Genomic DNA, 26147 nt, shown 5'->3' with positions numbered 1-26147 from the left:
CAGCTTTCCAGGAAGTGGGAATGTGTGGGCAGCTGTTTCAATGCTGATCCATCCTCTGTTTTCCTGGCTGTCCCATACAAGCTCACCAGACCATAAACATCTTACAAACACTGTTTAAAACCTGAAAGGTCTTTGAATTGTCTGCTTATTAACACATTTACCCCAGATGCTATGAGGTGGGTGACAGTTGATGTCTGAAGACTTGGAGACCATCTCAACAGGAAAATTCCACATTTTATTTTCTCACTCTGGTTTGCAATATTAATCAGACTGCAACTGACCATTACAAAAAAAGGATCACATACCAAATTCAGATTGGCCTCACTATTACCATCTCTGAAAAACCTATGAATCAAGCAGAGAGCTGTTAAATATATGGACTGACAAGGTTCCGGGTATAGTTGTAGAAAATCTCATTATACCAAAAGACACATATAATTATCTCCTCACCATATGCACATTGTTTACAATGCTGTTTATTCTTTGCTATATGTTCATACCCATGGTTTTGGAAGCTTTCATGATGCTTCTATCTTAAGGCAGTTCATCATATCACCCCCAAGAATTCAAGACTATGGATCAGGAAGGTTTATTTGGTATCAGGAATATTACCTGCAGACATTGCTTTTGATTACATAATGGCACATAATATCAGAGAGGAAGAACAATATAAGAAGGCTGTGGAGACATGAGCTTAGCAGACAAAACTGTTGTAATTCTTTGGATATCTGACTGTATCTGTTGAATCCCAGTGACAGTCCCCATTGCTTACGAGGCCCTCCATTCAATGACAAGGAGGGAGTGTTACTGCTTCCTAAAGTAGATTTCCCTCTGTCTGCCACAGCTGGGGCTAATGTGCAAGGCAGCTCCTGAGTGTCAGGGAGGAAAATGTGAGGACTGCAGATGCTGAAGATCAGAGTCGGGAATGTGGTGCTGGGGAAGCCCAGCAGGTCAGGCAGCATCCGAGGAGCAGGAGGATCGATGTTTCAGGCAGGAGCCCTTCATCAGCCTTTCCTGCTCCTCGGATGCTGCCTGACCTGCTGTGCTTTCCCAGCAATGAGCTCCAGAGTGTCTGTATTTGTTTGGACGTGCAATGGCTGGCCAATTGCAGTATTTACAGGGAAGTGATCAGTTATTCCAGGAATAGCACGAGGTAAGGTGTGGAAATTGGATATGGTACTTGTCTTCGGGCTGGGAATTATAATTAATGCCATTTGATAAGATTTGGTGAGCAAGCTCACTGCTGTGGCAAGAATAGCTCCTCCAAACTTGACACAACTTGCACTTAGCCAAATAAAAGTATGATTCAACCCTATCATGTTAAATATTAAAGGCTAAAATGCTGATTACAAAGACTCCAGTCATATACTTTTCTAGCCAGACTTTTATTTCTATTTCACACACACACTGGAACAATGTTGATTATTTGTTCCCCTTATGTATACTGACAATTCTCACCCAATTATTGCTTAATTAATATATACCCATCTCCTGTACTGTAGTCTCATTAGGCCTCAGGTCTCTTCGCAAACCCTTTTAGATGATGACATCTTTCTTTAAAATTATTCAAAATAAATAAACTTGCTTCAAAAGAATTCAAAATATATGTTTGATTGTGAAAAACAAGCAAAATAAGAAATATAAAATTACCATCTTTAATGTAGATTACAGTTCCAAATGTCCCTTTTCCGCTGTTTCTAATCATTTCTTAAAGTATCGTCTTTCCTTTGCAAAGCAATTTAAATATCAATCGTCGGTCTTTTTTAGTTCATGCATTTTGTTAAGTGTTCTTTATCCACAGTGACTTACTGATATAGCACTTAATGAGTATTGTTGTTGAGTCCCTTTTTAGATTTGTTCCAATATTTTCAATAAGAAAGTGAGGAGTGTAAATGCTGGAGATGTCAGACTCAAAAAGGCGTGACGCTGGAAAAGCGCAGCAGGTCAGGCAGGAGAGTCAACGTTTCAGGCATACGCCCTCATTCCTGATGAAGAGCCAGAAACATCGACTGTCCTGTTCCTCAGATCTGCTTGACCAGCTGTGCTTTTCCAGCACCTCACGTTTTGACACTAAGAAAAACATGATTAACAAGTACAGGCATTTCTGCCACTGGGTAGTTTGTGCTACACTTCTGATCCTTTTAATTTTCCAAGCCAAAAGCAAACATTTACCTCCCTCACACTTAACTCCCTTTCCAAATAAAATGTATACACCCTCTTACAGTTGAGAACGGAGATTTGTATAAGGAAGTAAAAAATGAGGTCTGCAGATGCTGGAGATCAGAGCTGCAAATGTGTTGCTGGTCAAAGCACAGCAGGCCAGGCAGCATCTCAGGAATAGAGAATTCGATGTTTCGAGCGTAAGCCCTTCATCAGGAATCATGGAACACTACTAAACACAATATCTGGCAACTTCTTATCATGAAAATTTCAAAAAACAATGTTTTTAAATGTTTTTCAATACTTTGTTCATCCAAACAGTCTTTTCTTTTTGATTTTTCCTGATTACAAAAAACTCTGAGACATTATAATAAGTAATTGGCCTCATTTGCATGCCAATTGATCTGTTGAAGTAGACTTTGCAATTCCTCCATTTCAGTTTTGGGAACTATTGCATTTTCTTGTGTGCCCCAACTCAGACTCTTAGCAATGGGGCTAATATTTTCTGAATAGGATTGACATATTAATGCATTCTACCTGATTTCTAATTCAATTTAATTAAAATCCCCACAAGCCTGACTGACAATTTTGAATTGTGCTTTAAGCCCATTAATGAGTTTTTTTTTAATTCATTGCTCCCACCCCGCAATAAAATCTCCATGTATATCATAAAGATGGTTGAAAGCTGCCCCCCCAATGGTTCCAGTAAAACGTAATCGTCAAACAGGAGGCAGTCCATTTTAATGAGACGGACCTTACTAAGAAGTATCCAAATATAGAGGCATAATTTAAGCAATATATGTTCATTTATTAAACTTCCACAGTGTCAGCATGTGTTTAGTACCTATTTTGAAAGACAATCAAACATTTCCCTCTTGTCCTGATCTCTAAAGAGACATTCAACTTTGACATCAATTGATCTACATTCCAAAGTATTTTTTTGTGAACAAACCCACAAAAATCTTCAAAATTTATTTTCCTGCTGTTGGTGAATCACGTATATTTTGGGCACCAGTTTTCTTCAAAAGCTTATGCCACTCGTTTCTTTAGGCTACTGGAACCCGTCAGGAGATGTTATTTCTGTGCTGTGAAAGGGCTGGTTGTCCCTTATTTGGCATCTCTCTGTACATCTCATTCTCTCCAGCTTTTTAATTCTGCTGCTTGATATCTTTTATTAATTTGTAATCTAATTTCTTCATAATCATTAAGACTGCCTGATCACATGGGCTTCTTTCCATGGGTTACTGATATGTTTGTTGACCTCGTTAACTACATATAGCTCTCTATCTCTTTCTGAACTGTTCCTGTTTGATTTCTCCATTCTATTAAAATAATTCCTGTTTATGGTTCAAGGTGTATTCTATGAGCATGCTCACTCCCTCAGCCACTGTGAATTTCCAGTATGTTCCTTCCCTTCCATTTTTGTTCTTCATGTTCCCAATCCATGGGCATAATCTCATGCTCCTCAACCTGTAGATTCAGCCAGTTGTTATATTTTCTTATGGTCTACCTTTCTGTACTTAAAATAGTTTTATATTTAATACCCACTTTTGATTATAGACATTTGCAACTGATAGCCTCACCTTTATCAGAATTTATCTGTCCTTCATCTAACAAACTGCCAACTGTGTCAAAACTTAATGCGCCAGAATGTGTTGATCGTCATGCCCCACTGTTTCACTAGCCATAAGAAAGTACTGTATATAAAATCCAAATTAGACCACTGAGATGATTGGTTTGTCATCATTAATGGAAAAGAATTATTGCAGCACACTTTTAGTTTTAACAAATAATCAAGAAAAGAAAGGATTACTAATCCACTACCATGTAATGTAAGACACAGCCACTTTAAAAATCCCAAATAAACATGCAGTAATTCACAATTCTGTCATAATTCCATTTGATTTCAGTATTGATGGCATGTTGGCTGGAAAGCGAAGGTCTTTCTTCACTGTGATAGTTGGTCTGGTGGACAAACGTCTTTGCTGCGTTCTTTTAAACTTTGTTTTGTCCTTTTTCAAATGTTGGGTGAAAAGTAGAGAGCTGAAAATGTGTTGCTGGAAAAGCGCAGCAGGTCAGGCAGCATCCAAGGAACAGGAGAATCGACGTTTCGGAAATTTCCTGAAGAAGAGCTTATGCCCGAAACGTTGAATCTCCTGTTCCTTGGATGCTGCCTGACCTGCTGCGCTTTTCCAGCAACACATTTTCAGCTCTGATCTCTAGCATCTGTAGACCTCACTTTCTCCTTGAAAAGTAGAGAGAGATGTTTATGGTTTAAAAAATGAGGTCTGCAGATGCTGGAGATCACAGTTGAAAATGCGTTGCTGGTTAAAGCACAGCAGGTCAGGCAGCATCCAAGGAATAGGAAATTCGACGTTTCGGGCATAAGCCCTTCATCAGGAATCCTGATGAAGGGCTTCTGCCCGAAACGTCGAATTTCCTATTCCTTGGATGCTGCCTGACCTGCTGTGCTTTAACCAGCAACGCATTTTCAACGATGTTTATGGTTTGCCAGCTTTGGAAGTCTCCGGCTGCTCTTTTTAACAAACTGCAGCTGGATCAACCTAATCGTCAAGCACTTCACTTCAATTCGAAAAACACATTGTGCTGCTCTGACACGATTGTGCATCAATCCGCTGTTCCAACAACATTGCCATTCACGGCCAAAAATGTGTACAACTTGATTTTACAAGTATCATGACTTTCCTAGTATTTCAGCGATGTAGCAATATCCAACTTTCAAATTGTAGTCCAAAAATTATGTTGTCCCTTACACGCCTCCACTTTTAAAGAAATTAAATGCCATTTTCTGATCAAATATGTTTTATCACTATGTTAGCATAACACACACATACAAAAAAACACAAGAAAATTACACTAATTTATCGTAACTCATTCTTTATGCAGGTCTTAAAAAATCTCTTGTGCTTTTCCTCCTAAATTCCAAAGCTATCCCAGCACAATTATATCCTGAATAGTGTGTCACCCTACTACACTGTCACTCACAGCAATGTGTACAATTTTTACTTTAAATTTATAAAATAATAAGCTCCATCAGGACAGTCTTGAATTTTGAATCTTCAATTCTGTCCAAAATGTGGCAGATTATTGTCACTATAAATTATTGTTTCTTTGCATCCGTGATGGACATAGATTTCAGAATGTCAAAATGTCAATAATCATCCCAAAACCTCTTTTTCTGATGTAGCGTGCTTCACCTGATAATGAAATAATTTCTTTTGGGAAAGAAAAACTAGCATCTCCAATCCTGAATCTTCATCTTGCAACATAACTGCACTTATCTCCAAGACACGAGCATAAATTGCCATTTCAAATGTTTCCTTAAAGTAGTGAGCAACTATTGGTCCTTCATTTACAAGAATTGCCTTCAGTTCGTCCAGAGCTGGTTAGCACTCTCTTGACCACTTCACTTTGCCTATTTTCATAACATATCTGCTAAAAGTAAGTCTACTATGCTGAAGTTAGACAGAAATTCCTGATAAAATCCACACTTTCCTAGAAATCTGTTCAGTTCCTGTTTAGTTTTAGGAATGGAGACTTTGATCAGAGCCTTCGTTTTCACAGGCCCCTACGATGCCCTGTACTCTGCCCTACAATGTGTCTTCTGTAAGTTACCTTCACTTGTGCAAATTCTCTTGACACGTTTTATTATGAAACTAGCAAACTGTAATTGCTTTCAAAAGTCTTTTGATTGTTTTACATATTCATTCTAGATGATTTGTGACTATCACTAAATAAGTCACACAACTGGGCATTTTAACTACAACTTTATTCATAAGTCTTTGAAAAGTAGCTGGGGCTTTTTAAAACCCAAGTGTCATGACTCGACATCATTGTAACCAGTTTAATATAACAAAGGCTGATATCTCTTCAGATTTTGATGTTAATTGTAGTTGCCAGCTCAATCTTAGAGAGGAATGAGACACTGCAAACCCTATGAATATAAACTTCCACTGACGAATTGGATACAATTCTTTTTACTACTGGATTTACTTTTCTGTAATCGATATGGCAACTTGTCAACCCATCCACTTTTGATCTTAACACCATTGTTGAATTCGAGCCACTTTGACTAGGTTAATCACATGATATTCTACCGCACATTGAATCTTTGTTTCAACTTGTCCTTTCTAGGTTTGACCAGTGAGGATGTTGTTTTGTTGATATTGATTCCTCTGATTTATCCTCATGTCTGACTAACATTATGCATCCTGATATATCACAAGAGATTTCCTTGAATTACCTGAACAACCCTGTTAGGTATTCCTGTTTTTTTCCTTTAAGTATAAAAATATGTTGTCCTACTAGTTCAGAACTAGCTAGTAGAATTGCAGAAGGTTCACTTTGTGAAGTACCTCCATTTCCTTTGTCATCTTTCTCACTGTCTCTGTCATCTTCCAAAACCCTTAGCACCAGATATACTTGCTTTTTTTTGTCTTCCTCTCTACAGTCATATCACTTCAACGTATTTATGTGACATAACTCATTCTTCTTTTTGTGATCAAGAGTATCTACTAGATAAGTTACATTCCTAACCATCCTACCTATCTTGTAAGGACCTCTGAATCTTACTGTCAGAAGTTCACCTTGTAGAGGTAATACACTAATAATTTGTCTCCTGTTTGAAATATTCTAGTTGTAGCCTTTCCCATTCTTTCATATTTGTCTCTGAAGTTTTTCAATGCCGCTGTGTCACTTTGCATGACTTGAGTGTCTCTCTGGAAACATGTCTGGGTAATTTGGGGTGGCACTGTGGCTCAGTGGTTAGCACTACTGCCTCATAGCACCAGAAACCTGGGTTCAATTGCAGCCTTGGGTGACTGTCTTGTGAAGTTTGCACATTCTCCCCATGTCTGCGTGGGTGTTCTTTGGGTGCTCCAGTTTCCTCCCACACTCCAAAGACGTGCAGGTGAGGTGAATTGGCTGTGCTAAGTTGCCAACAGTATGGGGGGATATGTAGGTTAGGTACATTAGGCAGGGGCAAATATAGGGAAATGAGTCTGGGTGGGTTACTCTTCGGAGGATCAGTGTGGACTTGATGGGTTGAAGGGCCTGTTTCCACACAGTAGAGATTCTAGATTCCTCATCGAATCCAGCTATTTTCTTTACCTGGTAGAGTTTTCCTTGTTCATTCTAATGTATCTGTTATGATCATAGATGTATTCTAATGCATTGACCCCACTAGATTCATCATCTTGCAACATAACTGTTACTGGACTTTTAGTAAACAGACGTTTAGGGAATCCCTGGTAGCAAATAAGAAATCTAATCACTTTTTCCCCAAATCTGTGAATATTCATGACAATGTGCCTTAATTGTTGTTTTCAGAGTCTGATGGTCTCCCTTTAAAGCTCCCTCTGTTTACAGATGATAGGAAGTTAGCTTCCATTTTTTTATACCTAGATTGCTTATTACATCCTGCAAAGATGTAGGCACTGAGTTGTATTTCAACTTGTAGACCATAATGAGTAGAAAACTGAGTTAACTTTTTCCCTACTACCTTAGATGCACCTTTCCTCGAAGGAATGGTGTTTGGAAACTTGGTTGTTCATTACTGTATGGTAACAGTAGTGTTTTAGATGTCAGTAACAGCTCCTACATTTCTTTAATGGAGAGGTTATGCTCCATTAAACAAATACAATAGCGTCCCAGTTGTATACATTGCAAATTCATTTTTTTCAAATATGGTAGTTTTGTTGTTTTCTATATCCCGTTCCATCTGTAGTTTCTTCATCGTCCTACTTAAAATCGATAGTATTTCACTGGATACTGTATCCATGTTAATAAAATGATTGATTATGGCTATTTTGGAAGGAACAAACAGACTTTTTAAAGTTTTAATTGTTATCGTTCCCTAAATCTGAAACTAGAATTCCTGTGCTCCTTAAGTCTGTTCCACTCCTTCTCATTCAGAAAGTTAAGGTAACATTTCACACAGGATAAAAGCAAATTACTGCAGATGCCATACGTTTTGACAAAGGATCAATTAGACTTGAAACGTCAGCTCTTTTCTCTCCTTACAGATGCTGCCAGACCTGCTGAGATTTTTCAGCATTTTCTCTTCTGATAGCATTTCACTCAGTTTATTCCACACATTTATTGCATTTATTGTCGACTCATGCATGATTGAAAGATCGTGCCACAAATGTATTTATTACTGCACTGAAAATTTGTGTGACTAATTCAATCCCTTAGAAGCAAATCTGAACATTCTTCCTCCAAATCTTCCAGTTTGTGTTTAGTTTCAGAAACTCAGTTATGCCATTTAGGACAGTCCATGGCAAAATAGTACTTTAAATCACACTGAAAACATTGATTAACCACATCAGGCCATTTGTGTGTTTCATCTTTTATTGGAAGTCACAAATTCTCTTTGCATCTCAAAATTGTCAAAAACATTTTGGTCCTCATTTGATTTAGTCTTAGTTAATCTTTCATATGTCTCCTGCAGCTTCTATCTAGACTGTCTGGTCAGTCTGTTATTATCCTGTCCTTTTTTTGTTGTATGGCCAATTGTCCTTTTTAATACCATGAGCACTGCTGGAAAGGAATACTTTGCAAGGAAGCTTTTAATGCTTCTAATATTTGGTTTATCAGTTTACATCTTTTTGTAAACTTAACTCCTGTCAAAATAAAAGCCTTTTTGTATTTACTACTTTTGCACCATTAATAATTTAAATGCCAGCACAGACTGAGGTATTATCAGCTAAAATTTCTGCAATCTTGTCTACAATCTATTGAATTCCATTGTGTATTCTTGTATGAAATGATCTTCACTCTTTCTAAATTTGTCAACATCTGACCAGGCTTCATAAATAATTAATAAATGATCTTTTTTGATGAATTATATCCATGAAAGTTACATTTGTGCTCAAATTGTCAGGTTGCAATCTGAGAAAAACTTTGTTTTTTTTTGTTTTGTTATTTTTTGGTAGTGAAACTACCAAGGCAATTCTTTGTATCTTTATTGGTAAAGCAATGGTCAAAGTCCACATGCCAAATGATTCTTCCAGAGGGCATCAGGTTCATTTTCAGAAAACAAGGGTGGATAATCATACCTGAAGATTTTCCATTTACATCTAGTAATCTTTTTGAACTTTTCTTCAAAATATTATTTGGTTAAAATAACTCTTAGCTCTCATTCCTTGACTTACAAGTAGTTAATCATCTTCTGCTACCAGTTTCAAATACCAAAGGTTAAAATGCTGGTTAGGCAGAGTCCAGCCATATATTTTTCTCACCAGAGTTTTATAATTATTTCACAAATCACAAACACTAATAGCACCGATTACTTGCTCCCCATATTAATGCAGCTAGATCTCGCCCAATAATTTCTCATTTAATGTTCCCTAGTGTTCCCATCACCTGTTCCATAGTTCCATTATGTTTCAGATAACTCTGCAAAGCTGACTAGATCATAACAGAAATGGCCCTAAATCAGTGCGTCAGCGGGAGAGCATATCAAAAGAGAGGAATCAGAAATAGGGGAGACATCATCCTGTATTCGAAGGAAGAAGCTAACAATGTATTGCAAAATATTTTCAATTTATAGAAGTTGATAAACCAAGTAACTAAGTGAACTCTGATATCTAAGTTGTCACATAGTTTTCACTTTTCAGAATAGAATTCAACCAACCTTACCAATAATCCCAGACAGTAAAACTAGTTCAAAAAACACAGGAACACTTGGAAAAGTAAGATGAGGCAGACTACAGCGTCATTGTAATTTTTACTGGACTGTCATGAACTCTAATTGCTAATGTGTCTTCTATCTGGTACTTTCCTTACACTAGTTCTAATCTTCTTAAATACTCCTTGAAGTACTCCTTAAACAATATAATATTTCTGTAGAGCCTTTGATAATGAAGGTGGTTCTCATTTCAATGAACCTTGTCATAGAGGTGTACAGCATGGAAACAGACCCTTCGGTCCAACCCGTTCATGGTGACCAGATATCCCAACCCAATCTAGTCCCACCTGCCAGCACCCGGCCCATATCCCTCCAAACCCTTCCTATTCATATACCCATCCAAATGCCTCTTAAGTGTTTTAATTGTACCAGCCACTACCACTTCCTCTGACAGTTCATTCTATACACGTACCACCCTCTGTGAGAAAATGTTGCCCCTTAGGTCTCTTTGATATCTTTCACCTTTCACCCTAAACCTATGCCCTCTGGTTCTGGACTCCCCCAACCCAAGGAAAAGACTTTGTCTATTTATTCTATCCATGCCCCTCATAATTTGTAACCCTCTATAAGATCACCCCTCAGCCTCTGATGCTCCAGGGAAAACAGCCCCAGTCTGTTCAGCCTCTCCCTATAGCTCAAAACCTCCAACCCTGGAAACATCCTTGTAAATCGTTTCTGAACCCTTTCAAGTTTCACAACATCTTTCCGATAGGAAGGAGACCAGAATTGCACGCAATATTCCAACAATGGCCTAACCAATGTCCTGTACAACCGCAACATGACCTCCCAATCCCTGTACACAATACTCTGACCAATAAAACAAAGCATACCAAACACCTTCTTCACTCTCCTATCTACCTGCAACCTTACTTTCAAAGAGCTATGAACGTGCACTCCAAGGTCTCTTTGTTCAGCAACACTCCCTAAGAACTTACTATTAAGAGTATAAGCCCTGCTAAGATTTGCTTTCCCAAAATGCAGCACCTCGCATTTACCTGAATTAAACTTCATCTGCCACTTCTCTGCCCATTGGTCCATCTGGTCCAGATCCTGTTGTAATCTAAGGTAACCCTCTTCGCTGTCCACTACACCTCCAATTTTGGTGTCATCTGCAAACTTACTAACTGTACCTCTTATGCTCGCATCCAAATCATTTATGTAAATGACAAAAAGTAAAGGACCCAGCACCGATCCTTGTGGCACTCCACTGGTCACAGGCCTCCAGTCTGAAAAATAACCGCCCACCACCACCTTCTGTCTTCTACCACTGAGCCAGTTCTGTATCCAAATGGCTAGTTCTCCCTGTATTCCATGAGATCTAACCCATTGCTGACTTGCTTCCATTTCGTATTCTCTTGCATTGACAAGGGATAAAGGCATGGCAATTGTATTCTAGTGAAACCATATTTTTCACAAGGCTTTGGCCTTCCAGATGGGACACAAGTAGAAATGTGCAGTGACTTTTGCAACCCAGAACTCTACAGTAACACAGATATCAATCCAACCTGGCAGAATAGATAGAGTAACATTTTTGGCAAAACTATCTTTAAAGCAAATTAGAGACATTTAAGAACAAAGTATAATCATTTTGTCAATGTAAGTTTTACTGAAACTAAGAAGATCTGATACTATGCAAGGAAAAAAATGTGTAGTTTTTTTCTGTCATAGCATCTCGGCTTCACTGTTGGGTCACCATTTATTTCCCATCCCTTATTGCCCTGCTGATATGAGTCAAGTTGGATGAGGGGACTGAACTAAAATAATATACATTGCTTGCAAAACATCTGTAATTTTTTTCTTTGGGTCAACAACAGTGGCCACGGTTAAGCATCTGTTACTTTTACTTGATGGCGACCCTATCCTGCATTGATCTTTGCAGATGATGCTGAAAAACAGACATGAATCAAGCTAACCTCGCTCAATTAGGCAAGCATTTGAAAACTAAATTGACTCTCCAACAATGTCAGTGCAGAATGATTTCCTTCTTTCCGTAAAGCTTAATTAATCTCTAAATCTGGATCATGGTTTGACATGACATCAGGGTGAAGTAGAAGAAATTCTTTGAAGGAGGCAGTATCACTCTGATTAGATTACTTACAGTGTGGAAACAGGCCCTTCGGCCCAACAAGTCCACACCGACCCGCCGAAGCGCAACCCACCCATACCCCTACATTTACCCCTTACCTAACACTACAGGCAATTTAGCATGGCCAATTCACCTGACCCACACATCTTTGGACTGTGGGAGGAAACCCACGCAGACACGGGGAGAATGTGCAAACTCCACACAGTCAGTCACCTGAGGCGGGAATTGAACCTGGGTCTCAGGCGCTGTGAGGTAGCAGTGCTAACCACTGTGCCACCGTGCCGCTTTGGAGTCATGTAAAGCTTTCATTCTAGATGTACATTCACAAGTTTAGCACTGGTGAAATAAACAAAGTGGTTTGCATTCAAACCTGTTAACAATGGAAAAGAGCCATAATACAGAGCCTCATTATACATGGTTTGATTGTAAAAGTCCCCCTTTTTCTTATATTCAGAAAGTACAGTAACCTCAATTGCAATTTGTACAGAAGAGTGAGTTACACACATTGAAATGTTTGTCCCAATGCTTTATTAATATAATGCTTTCTGTTTGTTACAGGTTTCTTAAGCACTGGGGATCAAGCTGCAAAAGGCAATTATGGACTATTGGATCAGATCCAGGCCTTACGCTGGATTAGTGAGAACATTGCATTCTTTGGAGGGGATCCCCTACGGATTACAGTTTTTGGATCTGGAATTGGGGGCTCATGCGTCAGTCTTCTCACACTGTCCCATCATTCAGAAGGTAGGATCATGAACAAGTTAATCTTTTTCCACACCTGATTACTTCCTGTCGTAAGGGGAGAACTCAGTGAAGCTTGGGAGGGAATAGGAGTTGGTGGTTGATGGTATCAGAAAAGTCTTTTAAACAAAGGTTGAGAGGTTTAGAAAAAATGAGATGCTTGAGGGAGATGATCGTGTCAGGGTTAGTAGAGAAGTAGGGTTAATAAGCAATGGTTTTGTGAAGTAGTGATTGGGAAATTTAACTTGAGAGGCTTTATAAAGAGTAAAATATTATCACCATCCACCAAATGTCAATGCAATTACCCACGATAGTATGGTTGTGACAGGGGCTTTGCTCAAGAATAATGAATTACACTGCAGTCATTCGAGAACAAGAGGTAAATTCAATGCAAATGATTGAAGGAACAACATGGGCCACACAAAACCAGGAGTCAGAATTTCAAGAATCCAATGAAAGATAATCAAAGATTTCTGAAGGGCGGTAGAGAAGGATAGAGTCCTTGGTCATGAGAAGTGAGTGTAGATCCTTCAGCAGAAGCAGAACAACTTTTAGAACTGAAGTAAGTCAGAGCTAGGTCAGCATAAAGTCCTGTTGGAGGAGATAAAAACTATCCCATAGAGGCAGAAGTGATAGTGGAATAGAGAGTGTCTAGAAAAAGACACAGTCATTTTCAACAGAAAAAGTAAAGGTAGATAATACAAAAAGCCCAGAAGCCACAGAGAAAGGCATGGTGACTCAGGACGAATCTGCAACCTAATTCCATGGAGCTGCCTTTGTCACATGTTCCTGATTATTTTTGCTAAATAGAATTCATTTAATTGCAGATTTGCAATAAACAATTACTGTATACTCATACAAAAGTCAAATTTTTTTAGACTATTTTTAAAGGTTCAATGTATAAGGTTGGCACTAGTTCTGAGGGGCTGAAATTCATGCTGCAGTCCGAAATGCCTTATTTTTAGCTGAAGTTGATTTGATCACTCAACTAATCCTGGGTAAAAAGAAAAAACACAGTGAATTACAGTAAAGGTAATGACCGAATAAAAACAAGGGAAACAAGAATGAATTAATGACAGTAAATTTTATTCATACATTGTGGTACAAAAATTTAATATGTCAAAGACTCATTGAAATCCTGCAAAATCACAGTGTTCAACATCGTCATGGCCTGGTATTTTGGCACACTTAAAATGAAATATTTACTAAATTCTGAATATTTAAGTGTCTTGATCTTTCCTGTCAATTCTTCCATTTCCTCCCATTTACTCTCCTATGTAATGAACTTCAGCAACATTCACAAATTTGTCAAAGAATTAAATATATATTTGGTTAGTGAGTTTTGAGAAGTTTTGTAGCTCAGGTTGAGGTTCTGGATGTAGGTTTGCTTGCGGAGCTGAAAGGTTCATTTTCAGACGTTTCGTCACCATACTAGGTAACATCTTCAGTGCGCCTCCGGATGAAGGAGGTGATGAAATGTCTGAAAATGAACCTTCCAGCTCAGCGAGCAAACCTACGTCCATATATGTCGCTAATATTATCTCACTTTTATTCAGATATAATGACGCAATTAAAATGATTAACTTTTTAACAATATTAACATGGTATCACAGTGGTCAGTGGTTAGCACTGCTCCTTCACAGTGTCAGGGACCTGGGTTTGATTCCAACCTCGGGCAACTGTCTGTGTAGAGTTTGCACATTCTCCCTGTGTCTGTATGGGTTTCCTCTGGGTGCTCTGATTTCCTCCCACAATCCAAAGATGTGCAGATTAGGTGAATTGGCCATGCTAATTTGCCCATTGTGTTAAGGGTTGTGTAGGTCAGATGCATTCGTCAGGGTAAATGTAGAGCAATGGGTTTGGGTGGGATACTCTTCAGATGGTCAGCATGGACTTGTTGGGCTGAAGAGCCTGTTTCCACATGGTAGGGATTCTAAGATATTAACTTTTGCATGTATTATATACAAAGCGAGATAAGTACGGATAGACTTCATACCAATCCGAATGAATGAATGAATGAATAAATTAAAACGTGCTGTTGTAAACTAATTGGGCTAAGTAGAGTTATGAATGAATGAATGCAGACACAATATAGTAAACAAAGAGCAATGAATAGAGTTACCAGTATGAACGAATGAATGTGATGTCATTTAAGTGGGTTAATGGGAACAAGCAGAATCCATTATCAGAGGTTTATAATATGATATAGTAGGGTCAACTTTTACATGGGAAATAGGAAAATACAAAATGTTTTGGCTGTAAATAAGGGGTCAACTTTTGCATGAGACCGACCTTTACATGAGTATATACAGTAATCCAGCATCAAAGCTTACAGAAGAAAGATCCAAACCTCCAGTACCTTTTGCAAGTTGGAATATTGTTGATTTTATTTCTGAAAAGCTCTGCCTCTAATTTTTAGGCCGTATTTCTTGGTTCCAGAGACTCCCAACTAATTAGAAGTAAGTTTTGCTGTATTTAGCAGATATGTCTGAATAGGTTAATTAAAAATGTTGTAACAGACCTCTGGAGCAGGTGGGACTTGAGCCCAGGTCTTCTGGCGTCACTCCCATTGCCCCCACGATATCCTCAGAGCGATACCTGGACTCTCAAAGTTCAATTATAAGAAAAAATACCAACTTTGGTATTAAACCCTGAAATTAAGGAGGCTACAAGGTGATTTGGTTCAAGTAATAGGGATATCAATGAACAGATAGGGTGTATAGAGAGAAGTAAGGGATCACTGAGTCTGGCATAAATCTCATTTGCCCTTATTATATGTTATAACATGTCTGAACAGATTGATTAAACATACCTAACATTCTATTCAATCTACACTACATCTCCTGCAAGGCGAGCAGAGAGGATTGACTGTAAATCTGTATTGATTATCTTGAATGTGAAGATAGTCAGGTATTTGTAAAGATTAAGTAGCAGACCAGAATCAAAATAGCTGAGGAGTACAGCAGAACAATATAATGCTGAATGTCTATCCCTGGAAATCAAATTAGAGCCATCCCAGACAGGACTGCCAACTCTCAGTTTGATGTATTCCTGGAAAGTTGATGACCTGCCATCTGATTATATGTGACATCCAGGTTTGATATGTTGTTGCATTTATCCTTTAAAGATTTGCTTTGTTCAGCTTCTTTACTTACCACAGGACTGTAAAAATATTTTGTTCATTAGCAAGCATGTGCTGGATCTCAGGAAATGTAACAGTACCTTTGTAAATAATTCATTAATTCTCCCAGAAAGGCACATTCTCTGATGTTTCAGTGTCTCTGAAGAATCAAGCTTAGGCAATTTTTTACCGTCTCAAGCAAAATCAGAAAATGATGTTAACATTCAGCAGCTCACAAAACACTTAAAGTGCTTAGCATTTCCTATTATTTGTAGATGCTCCTTGGCCTATCAAGTGTTTTCCACATTTTCTGTTTTTGTTTGAGATGCCTACAATTTGCAACATTTGGAGACTTTATTCTTTAATTTGAGTCGACGAATGGAAACTTGGATAAGCCTTAATGAAAGGCTCCTCATTGTTCGAGTTCGTCCAAACTGTAAGCCATTTTGTTGACTCTGTGGATCCTCTTATATCTGATGAGTTCAATGCACGATTGACTTGACGTCTATAGACCATCTTGTTGTTGGTGCTTATAGGAATTTCTGCAGCTGGGCCACCTCTGGCTTTCCTCTGGGCATCCTAGCTAGATGTTTCTCAAAACATGATAAGTCATATTTGGTTCTTGCTTTCCCATGGGTCGGTCAATTGCAGCATTTTCCCAAGGTGAATGCTCTGGAGTCTAACAGATTATAAAGCTTTCTCTTTATTATTTGTGTTGATTTACTTGAGCTGAGGAGCATTATACAACGGTCATTTAATCAATAACATTGTAGCATCACCCACTGATTCGACACCCCTGGGACACATACAGCATTCAGTCTGTTTCCTTGTGGGTCACACACAGTCTAGGTTGGTGTCCACTGAGGGCCACAATGAATGGCAGGTCTTGCTGCAAAATCTTTGTAAGGTAAGGACTTCTGGGGTCTTGAGAACATGATGAAGTTGGATGAAAGTTTAGAACAAAGTTTGCAATTTGCTTACATAGGAAGAATATTATGAAGATTGTTTGATATAGCTCATTAATAATTAATTCAAGATGAAATAGGAAAAGCATTATAAAACCATGCTGACACCTATGGACAAATACCTTCCATTTCACTAGCTTTGTGAAGCTCTGTTGAATATTTCTCCAATGTTGCTCATTGCAGACAATTGAGATTAATAGTATCTATTAGTGATATTAGTGGTATTAGCAGTAAGCAGCTAACCTTATAGAAGGAAGCCAACAACCGGGCAGTTTTTGTATAGTTGAAGGTAATGTTTTCTTTTCTTGAATTCCAGAGTAAAATAGCATAACTATTTTGGAATATGTAAGTGGCAGCTTTACTGAACCCACAATGCTAGAGCAAACCACAATGCCATGTGTTTCCCATCTTTCCTGTCTGCTATATGCTAGTTTGTTCTCAATGGAATAAATGGGGAGGCAATGGTGTAATTATATTGTAACTACATTAGTAATGCATAGACCTAAGTAATGCTCTGGGGACTTGGTTCAAATCCAATCAGTGCAAATTGTGGAATTTGCATTAGAACACACCACAATTCTGGAATTACATGATTGTCATTGTCAATTGAGGAAACATGAGTTAGGAAGCTTCTTACTAGTTTCTTGAAACCCTCGCTGACAAATCACTTCTCTTCAATGTTGAACCACTTGGAGCAAACACTGAGGGTGGCAGAGGAGTGAAATGTACTCTGCCCAGTAAAGTCTGCAATATCCATCACTACTGACCAAGCTAATTGATCTTAAAGGACAGCACTGTTCAGTTTAGCCTATGGCTGGTGGTGAGGAAACTGATAAGAGGGAAGAAATACTTGACTTCATCCTCAGTAACCTACAGAAGATGCATCTACACATGACAATATTGAGTCGACCATACCTTTTTGGCGAAAAAGTTCTATCTTCACATTGACACCGTCAGGCAAAATGGGATAAATTTCAAACCAGTATAAGACTGAGCATTCTTCAAATGCTGTGGGCCATCATCAGTAGCAGAGTTGTCCTCCAACACAATCTTCACGTTTCTGGTCTGACATAAACCCCACTGTAACATCACCATCAAGCCAGGGAATTAACCCTCCTGCAATGAAGAATGTAAGAGTGCATATCCAGAGCAACACCAGGAACATCTGAAATGAGGTGTCAACTTCTTGTAGCTACAATGACGTACAATTTGTATCTAGGGTGACACGGTGGCTCAGTTGTTAGCACTGCTGCCTCACAGAGCCAGGGACCTGGGTTTGATTCCCACCTCAGGCAACTGTCTGGGTGGAGTTTGCTTATCCCCCTCTGTCTGCATGGGTTTCCTCCCGATGCTCTGGTTTCCTCCTACAATCCAAAGATGTGCTGGTCAGGTGAATTGGCCTTGTTAAAATTACCCATAGTATTAGATGCTTTAGTCAGGGGTAAATATAGGGTAAGGGTCTGGGTGGGTTACTCTTCAGAGGGTCAGTGTGGACTTGTTGGGCCAAATGGTCTGTTTCCATACTGCACGGAATCTAATCTAATCTAATTTTACAGGCTGTCAAATAGAATTAGCAGGAAGAGACAGAGCTAAATAATATCATGGACAGTAGATTCTACCACATTGAGTCCACATTGATGGACAGTTCTACAGTTCACTAGAGAAGAAGGCTCCTCAAATACTCTCCAAGTCTTGGGGGGAGACCAACACATCCATGCAAAAGATATATCTGAAACATTTGCATTAATCTACAACCAGAAATGCCGAGTAGATGATCCATCTTGGCTTCCTCTATCAGTATTGCCAATTATCAGTAAACTGATAAAAAGTGTCATCAAAGTGCCATCAAGCAGCACTTGCTCAGTAATAACCTGCTTACTAATGCTCCGTGAATTTCACCAGGTCCTTTTCTCTTAAGTTCATGGCAGATTTGCTTCAAACATGGTCAAAAGAGCTAATTTTCAGAGATAAGGCAAGTGTTTACTCTTGACATTTGACTGAGGAATCAAGAAAAAACTAGCATCAACAGGAATCAGAAGGAAAATGATATGCTGGTTGGAGATGTAACTGACATAGAGTCATAGAGCAGCATGGAAACAGACCCTTTAGTCCAACCTGTCCATGCCCACCAGATATCCCAACCCAATCTAGTCCCACCTACCAGCACCTGGCCCATATCCCCCCCAAACCCTTCCTAATCATATACCCATCCAGATGCCTTTTAAATGTTGCAATTGTACCAGCCTCCACCAATTTCTTTGGCAGCTCATTCCATACACATACCACCATCTGTGTGAAAAAGTTGCCCCTTAGGTCTCTTTTATATTTTGCCACTCTCAAAAGAAACCTATGCCCTCTAGTTCTGAACTCCCTTCAAGTTCTAGACATCCTAACCCTCATGATTTTATATATCTCAAAAAGGTCACCCCTCTTCCCCTCAATCATCCTGGAATACAGCCCCAGCCTGTTCAGCCTCTCCCTGTAGCTCAAACCTCCAACCCTGGCAACAACCTTGTAAATCTCCTCTGAACCCTTCCAGGTTTCACAACATCCTTCTGATAGGAAGGAGACCAGAATTGCTCACAATATTCCAAAAGTGGCCTAACCGATGACCTGTACAGCTGCAGCATGACCTCCCAACTCCTCTACTCAATAATACAACAAAGGAAAGCATACCAGACGCCTTCTTCACTATCCTATCTACCTGCGACTCCACATTCAAGGAGCTATGAAGTTGCACTCCAAGGTCTCTTTGTTCAGCTACACTCCCTAGGACCTTACCATTAAGTGTATAAGTCCTGCTAAGATTTGTTTTCCCAAAATGCAGCACCTCGCATTTATCTAAACTTTAAACTCCATCTGCCACTCCTCAGCCCATTGGTCCATCTGATCAAGATCCCATTGTAATCTGAGGTAACCGTCTTCGGTCTCTAACAACACCTCCAATTTTGGTGTCATCTGCAAATCTACCTTTTATGCTCACATCCAAATCATTTAGATAGATGACAAAAAATAGTGGACCCAGCACCGATCCTTGTGGCATTCCACTGGTCACAGGCGTCCAATATGAAAAACAACTCTCTACCACTACCCTCTGTCATCTACCTTTGAGCCAGTTTTGTATCCAAATGGCTAGTTCTCCCTATATTCCATGAGATCTAACCTTGCTAACCAGTCTCCCAAGGGGAACCTTGTCAAATGACTTACTGAAGTCCATGGAGATCATGTCTACCACTCTGCCCTCATCAACTTTCATCAAAAAACTCAATCAAGTTTGTGAGACATGGTTTCCCACACACAAAGCCACGTTGACTATCTCTAATCAGTTCTTACCTTTCCAAATACGTACATCCTGTCCCTCAGGATTCCCTCCAACAATTTGCCCACCACCGACATCAGGCTCATTGGTCTATAGTTCCCTGGCTTGTCCTTACCACCCTTCTTAAACAGTGGCACCACGTTAACCAACCTCCAGTCTTCCGGCACCTCACTGTGACTATCGATGATACAAATATCTCAGTAAGAGGCCCAGCAATCACTTCTCTAGCTTCCCACAGAGTTCTAGATTACACCTGATCAGGTCCTGGGGATTTATCCACTTTTATGCATTTCAAGACGTCCAGCACTTCCTCCTCTGTAATATGGACATTTTTTCAAGGTGTCACCATCTATTTTCCTACAGTCTGTATCTTCCATGTCCTTTTCCACAGTAAACACTGATGCAAGATACTCTTTCAGTACCTCCCCCATCTCCTGCAGCTCCACACAAAGGCCGCTTTGCTGATCTTTGAGGGGAAAGTGAGGACTGTAGATGCTGGAGATCAGAGCTGAAAATGTGTTGCTGGAAAAGCGCAGCAGGTCAGGCAGCATCCAAGGAGCAGGAGAATCAACGTTTCAGGCATGAGCCCTTCTTCAGGAATGAGGAAAGTGTGCCAGGCAGGCTAAGATAAAAGGTAGGGAGGAGGGACTTGGGGGGGGGGGGGCGTTGGAAATGCGATAGGTGGAAGGAGGTTAAGGTGAGGGTAATAGGCCGGAGTGAGGGTGGGAGCGGAGAGGTCAGGATGAAGATTTCAGGTTAGGAAGGTGGTGCTGAGTTCGAGTGTTGGGACTGAGACAAGGTGGGGGGGAGGGGAAATAGGAAACTGGAGGAATCTGAGTTCATCCCTTGTGGTTGGAGGGTTCTTAGGCAGAAGATGAGGCGCTCTTCCTCCAGCCGTCGTGTTGCTATGGTCTGGCAATGGAGGAGTCCAAGGACCTGCACAAGCTTGGTGGAGTGGGAGGGGGAGTTGAAGTGTTGAGCCACTGGGTGGTTGGGTTGGTTGGTCTGGGTGTCCCAGAGGTGTTCTCTGAAACGTTCCGCAAGTAGACAGCCTGTCTCCCCAATATTTCTGCAGGTACTTGGATTCTCCTTAATTCTGTTTGCCAAAGATATCTCATGTCCCCTTTTTGCCCTCTTGATTTCCCTCTTAAGTATAGTCTTATTGCCTTTTATGCTTCTCAGGATTCACTCGATCTATCTTGTCTATACCTTACATATGCTTCCTTCTTTTTCTTAACCAATCCCTCAATTTCTTTCATCATCCAGCAATCCCTACACCTACCAGCCTTTCCTTTCACTGTAACAGGAAGATATGGTATCTGGTCTCTCGGTATCTCATTTCTGAAGGCTTCCCATTTTCAAGCCATCCCTTTAACTGTGAACATCTGCCCCCAAAATGCTTTTGAAAGTTCTTGCCTTATACAATCAAAATTGGCTTTGTCCAATTTAGAACTTCAACTTTTATGTCTGGTCTATCCTTTTCCATCACTATTTTAAAACTAATAGAATTATGGTCGCTGGCCCCAAAGTGTCCCCCACACTGACACCTCAATCACCTGCCCTGCCTTATTTTCCAAGCGCAGGTCAAGTTTTGCACCTTTTCTTGTAGGTACTGAATCAGAAGATTTTCTTGTACACACTTAACAAATTCCTCTCCATCTAAACCGTTAACACTATGGCAGTCCCAGTCTATGTTTGGAAAGTTAAAATCCCCTTCCTTAACCACCCTACTATTCTTACCAATAACTGAGATCAAATTACAAATTTGTTTCTCAATTTCCCACCGACTATTAGGGGGTCTATAATACAATCCCAATAAGGTGATCTTCCCTGTCTTATTTCTCAGTTCCACACAAATAACGTCTCTGGATGTATTTCTGGGAATGTCCTCCCTCAGTACAGCTGTAATGCTATCCCTTATCAAAAACGCCACTCCCCCTCCTCTCTTGCCTCCCTTTCTGTCCTTCCTGTAGCATTTGTATCCTGGAACATTAAGCTATCAATCCTGACCACCCCGAGCCATGTTTCTGCTACGATATCCCAGTCCCATGTTCTTCACCATGCCCTGAGTTCATCTACCTTCCCTGTTAGGCTTCTTGCATTGAAATAAATGCGGTTTAATTTATCAATCCTACCTTGATATCTGCTTTGTCCTTGCTTTCCCTGACTGTTTGAGTTGCTTCTGTTCTCAACTGTACCAGTCTCAGATTGATCCCTTTCCTCACTACAAAACACTGCTCCAGGCTAACTTAATACTTATGTCTGATATTTTTATGATTAATTGAGAGACATTCCTCAATAAAACAAATAATCAAGAAAAGACCCACTCTACTCATTACTGCAGACTTACAGCAAGACCACACTTAAAACTATCTACTTATCTGTTTCCGTACTGTGACCTCTCCCAAACAGGTTCCTGCAAGATCAGTTGCAAATTTCACTGTTGGTTAATTTTCCCCGATGCACTCCGATGTCCAGCGATATATGAATTCAAACAACAAAAGCAATAACTGCGCAGGTTCACTGCTGTGTCAGTTAGCATGTGGGTTTCTTTCTCTTTGTCTCTGTCCTGCATGGAACCGAACATGTGCTGCCTTTGTCTGTTCCTCTCCCTTTTAAAAGTCCCATTGTTTTAACATTTTTTCTCCAAAGTTACAAAATGCAACATCATATAAAACAATCGTTGCTGCTCCTGGAATTCAAGGAAATCACCCCCAACAACTAAAATACCTCAAAAAAGAAGCACTGGTTAGTGGAGGTCCATTGACTAAGTGTGGCCTTGCTGTAAGTCTGCAATATTGAGCAGAGTAGGTCCTTTCTTGATTATATGTTTTATTGTGATATGTCTCTCAATTGATCATAAAAATATCAGACATAAGTATTAAGTTAGCCTGGAGCAGTGTTTTGTGGAGGTATAAAACAATGCTATTTTCTGGGTCTGTAGATTGGAAGAAGCAAAAATGGCCTTTAGTAGAGTGATATGCTCTTCTTGTCGGATGTGGGAGTTTAGGGAGAGTTTACGGGTTACTGAGGATTGTATCTGCAATAAATGCCATTGGTTGCTCTCTATAGGACCTCTCGACAGGAATTCCTCAGGGGTCCATGGTCCATCATCTTCAGCTGCTTCAACAACGACCAAAAGTGGGGATGTTTGCTCCTGATTACACAATGTTCAGCATTATTTGTGAATCCTCAGATATTGAAAGACCCCATCTCAAAATTCAGGATAATATCTAAGGAACTGCGCTGATGAAGTAAATAACATGTGCCACACAATGCCATAATAACCAACTCAATACAAGAGAATCTAACCATCACCCCTGGATTCAATGGCACTACCATTGCTGAATCCTTCACTATCAACATCCTGAGGGTTACTGTTGACCAGAAACTGAACTGGACTCGCCATATTTTGATTTGTTTTGATTTATTATTGTTATGTATACTAAGGTATAGTGAAAAGTGTTGTCTTACATGCTTTACTAGCAGATAGATGCAGTGGCTTCAAGAGCAGTTTAAAGGTTATTTACTTCCCATTTCACAGCAGCTGTAAGAGTGGCTGTCAATAATTCCAGACCTTTACATTTCAGAAAGCGGCAACACACTGTTGTGGAAGAGGGGCTTAGTTTGCCTTCCAGTGATCATGTTATGCTAAGAAGGTTCTTTCAGGGTGGAGGTACGGCTCGGCATTACTGAAGGAGATCCAATTAAAACCTATCAGAAATACAGAACTCTTTGATGATGTAAAAAAGGAGCAGAGTGACAATCTGTGTGAGATCGCTACTCCTTGGAAAATCTAACACTTTTATTGATGAAAATTGCCCAAAATTACAAATACTGCACTCTATCCAATGACTGAAGAGCATTTCCAATCTACCTGCTGCTCCTCAATCTGTAGCCATTTCTTACATCCATACTTAGCTTTTTAAAATCTGCGCTGAAATTTTGAAAAACCCCAGGTAGAATTCTTCCATTTTCACCAAGAATGTAATGACTGAATGGCCAAGATTTTTAAATGAGTTGATCCCCAAAATTATGACAGGGTCAGAACAGCAAGGTTGGCAGAAATGGATCCTGTTTCTGGAACACAAAGCTTGCACCAGCAGAAATACCTCAGTTACATTGCAGAGTCAGGCTGCCAAATGGTCCCTTACGCTAAAACTTCTGAAAGGGTTAAATGTCCTTCAGCAGTCAATTTCTTCTTGTTATTTATTCTTTTAATTTTCTCACAGTATTGATCCTGAAATCTATGCTTTTCCAATGGCTTACTTCTTTATGTGTTGACGAGCTGTGAGCATTACTGGAAAGATGTGGAAACATTGTTTCTGTACACTCTCTCTCCGAATAAAATCATTACAATTTGATTTGTAATAATAGAAGCTATAATGAAGTATGTAGTCTAAGCTATAATCACAGGAAAGTTTCATTGCCTCCCCTCTGTCATTTAATTCTAATTCAGTTCCCCTGAAAGCTGTTAAAATGCATCCAGCTTAAATAAAATTGTGAAACAGAAATGATCAGCCTTTACCTAAAAGTGAGTTGTATGGAATATCATTGCTGACAGTGATTATAGGAATCAACAGTATCACTATCAGCTATCAGAAATAAGCCTGTGATAGGGCACTGCATGTTCAGTTGAAATTATTTTTTTTCTTTTCATTGAACTCAAGTGAAATAAGCATATATATTTTGGGAGGAATAGGTAAGTGGAAGATTTACTGATCACAGACCCAGCAGGGGTCCATGCCCGCATGAAATCAGAACTACTGCTGTTCCATATCTTCACTGTATCTTTAGATTCAGGCTCACACTGTAGTTTAGGAGAGAGTAAGGCCAATGGCTGAAGAATAGATTGATGGCAGGGACCAAAGATAATGACTATGGAGATTTATGCTCATCCTTATTGAAAATGTTAAACTATGAGTAACTATTTGAGTGAAAGACAGTAAGAAGGTGAGTTTAACCTGAAAGAGCAAATCACAGTGTCATGGAATCGTACAGCACAAAGGAGTTTTTGCAAAACTGTAAAATGGGCCAAACTCTACACTGAACATTGTGAGGTGATCACCAGTTCTGAAATGCACCCAGAGACATGTCCAATTATGTGTTGATGCTCATGGATCACCTATGCGTGTTGTCAGTGTTAGTAATGAGCAGTGAGCCTTCCAGTCGTGAACATTTAGTTCATAATGATTATATTGCTGAGTTCAACGTGGTGTTTGAAAAGGAGAAAGGGGAGCCAACAACAAGATTTTAGATTTAGGTAGGTCTGGCTTTGATGAATTAGAGACTGTCTGTAAATTAGACAAGCCCCTTAAATGGGTAATGTTGAAAGATGAATTGTCAACACTCTTCATCATTGTATGAGCTATCTGGTTGATTTGCAGCTTCCACTCTCTTTCTTTGATAGTGATCTACAGGGCTTGCACAATCTAGTGTGCTCAAGGAAAACCTTTTGGTAATCTAATGAGATGAGGCACTTGTCTTAAACAAGATTCAGTTGATTGCAGGATAGCAACTATGAGTACATACTAATATGTACTCATAGGTCATACTAATATGACAAACATTTTTTATGGAAAATGAGAGGAAGAGCTGGATTGTATGTCTTACTTCTTCAAGATCCTGATCTGTTCACCAACCCAAATCAAGATGATATCATCACAGTGAGTGGTGTTTAAGGCAGTCCTTGATATTAACACTTTCAGAACCATTTACCCTTATAAAGCATCTCCTCAAACTCTGTGGTCTTTTGACTATTTTAAATCTGACACAGTCTCTGATAAAGGTCTCTGTAGTCACTTTTTCTCACTAATCTGAACAGACCATTAGTGAAATTATCTATGGATTTCCTTGGATGTTGAACTCTTCTATTAAATCTTGCTCTCCAAGAATTGTATTGGTTCTGGGGTTAAAATAATTGTCAAAACTTTCAGAGCTTCATATATTGCTCCTTTTATTAGCGAACTATAACATCACCAACTCTACTTGCAATTGTACGCATAGAAATATAGAAAATAGGAGTGCACTGTTTGCCCCTTTGA

At 39.5% G+C, this 26147-nt stretch overlaps 1 protein-coding gene across 11 annotated transcripts in view; it reads left to right on the top strand.

The window, feature by feature from the left end:
• Positions 1 to 26147, top strand: part of nlgn3a (neuroligin 3a) — a 252762-nt gene that overhangs the window by 166352 nt on the left and 60263 nt on the right. For all 11 annotated transcript variants that reach the window (XM_060832302.1, XM_060832296.1, XM_060832292.1 and 8 more), the window contains one exon: positions 12516 to 12701. In XM_060832302.1, the coding sequence (XP_060688285.1) occupies positions 12516 to 12701 (186 nt within the window). The remainder of the gene's footprint in view (positions 1 to 12515; positions 12702 to 26147) is intronic.

The sequence above is a fragment of the Hemiscyllium ocellatum genome, chromosome 11 (genome assembly GCF_020745735.1).
Source record: "Hemiscyllium ocellatum isolate sHemOce1 chromosome 11, sHemOce1.pat.X.cur, whole genome shotgun sequence".
Lineage (NCBI taxonomy): Eukaryota > Metazoa > Chordata > Chondrichthyes > Orectolobiformes > Hemiscylliidae > Hemiscyllium > Hemiscyllium ocellatum.
The sequence above is the reverse complement of the archived record's forward strand: the minus strand, read 5'-3'. Positions and strand labels throughout refer to the sequence as shown.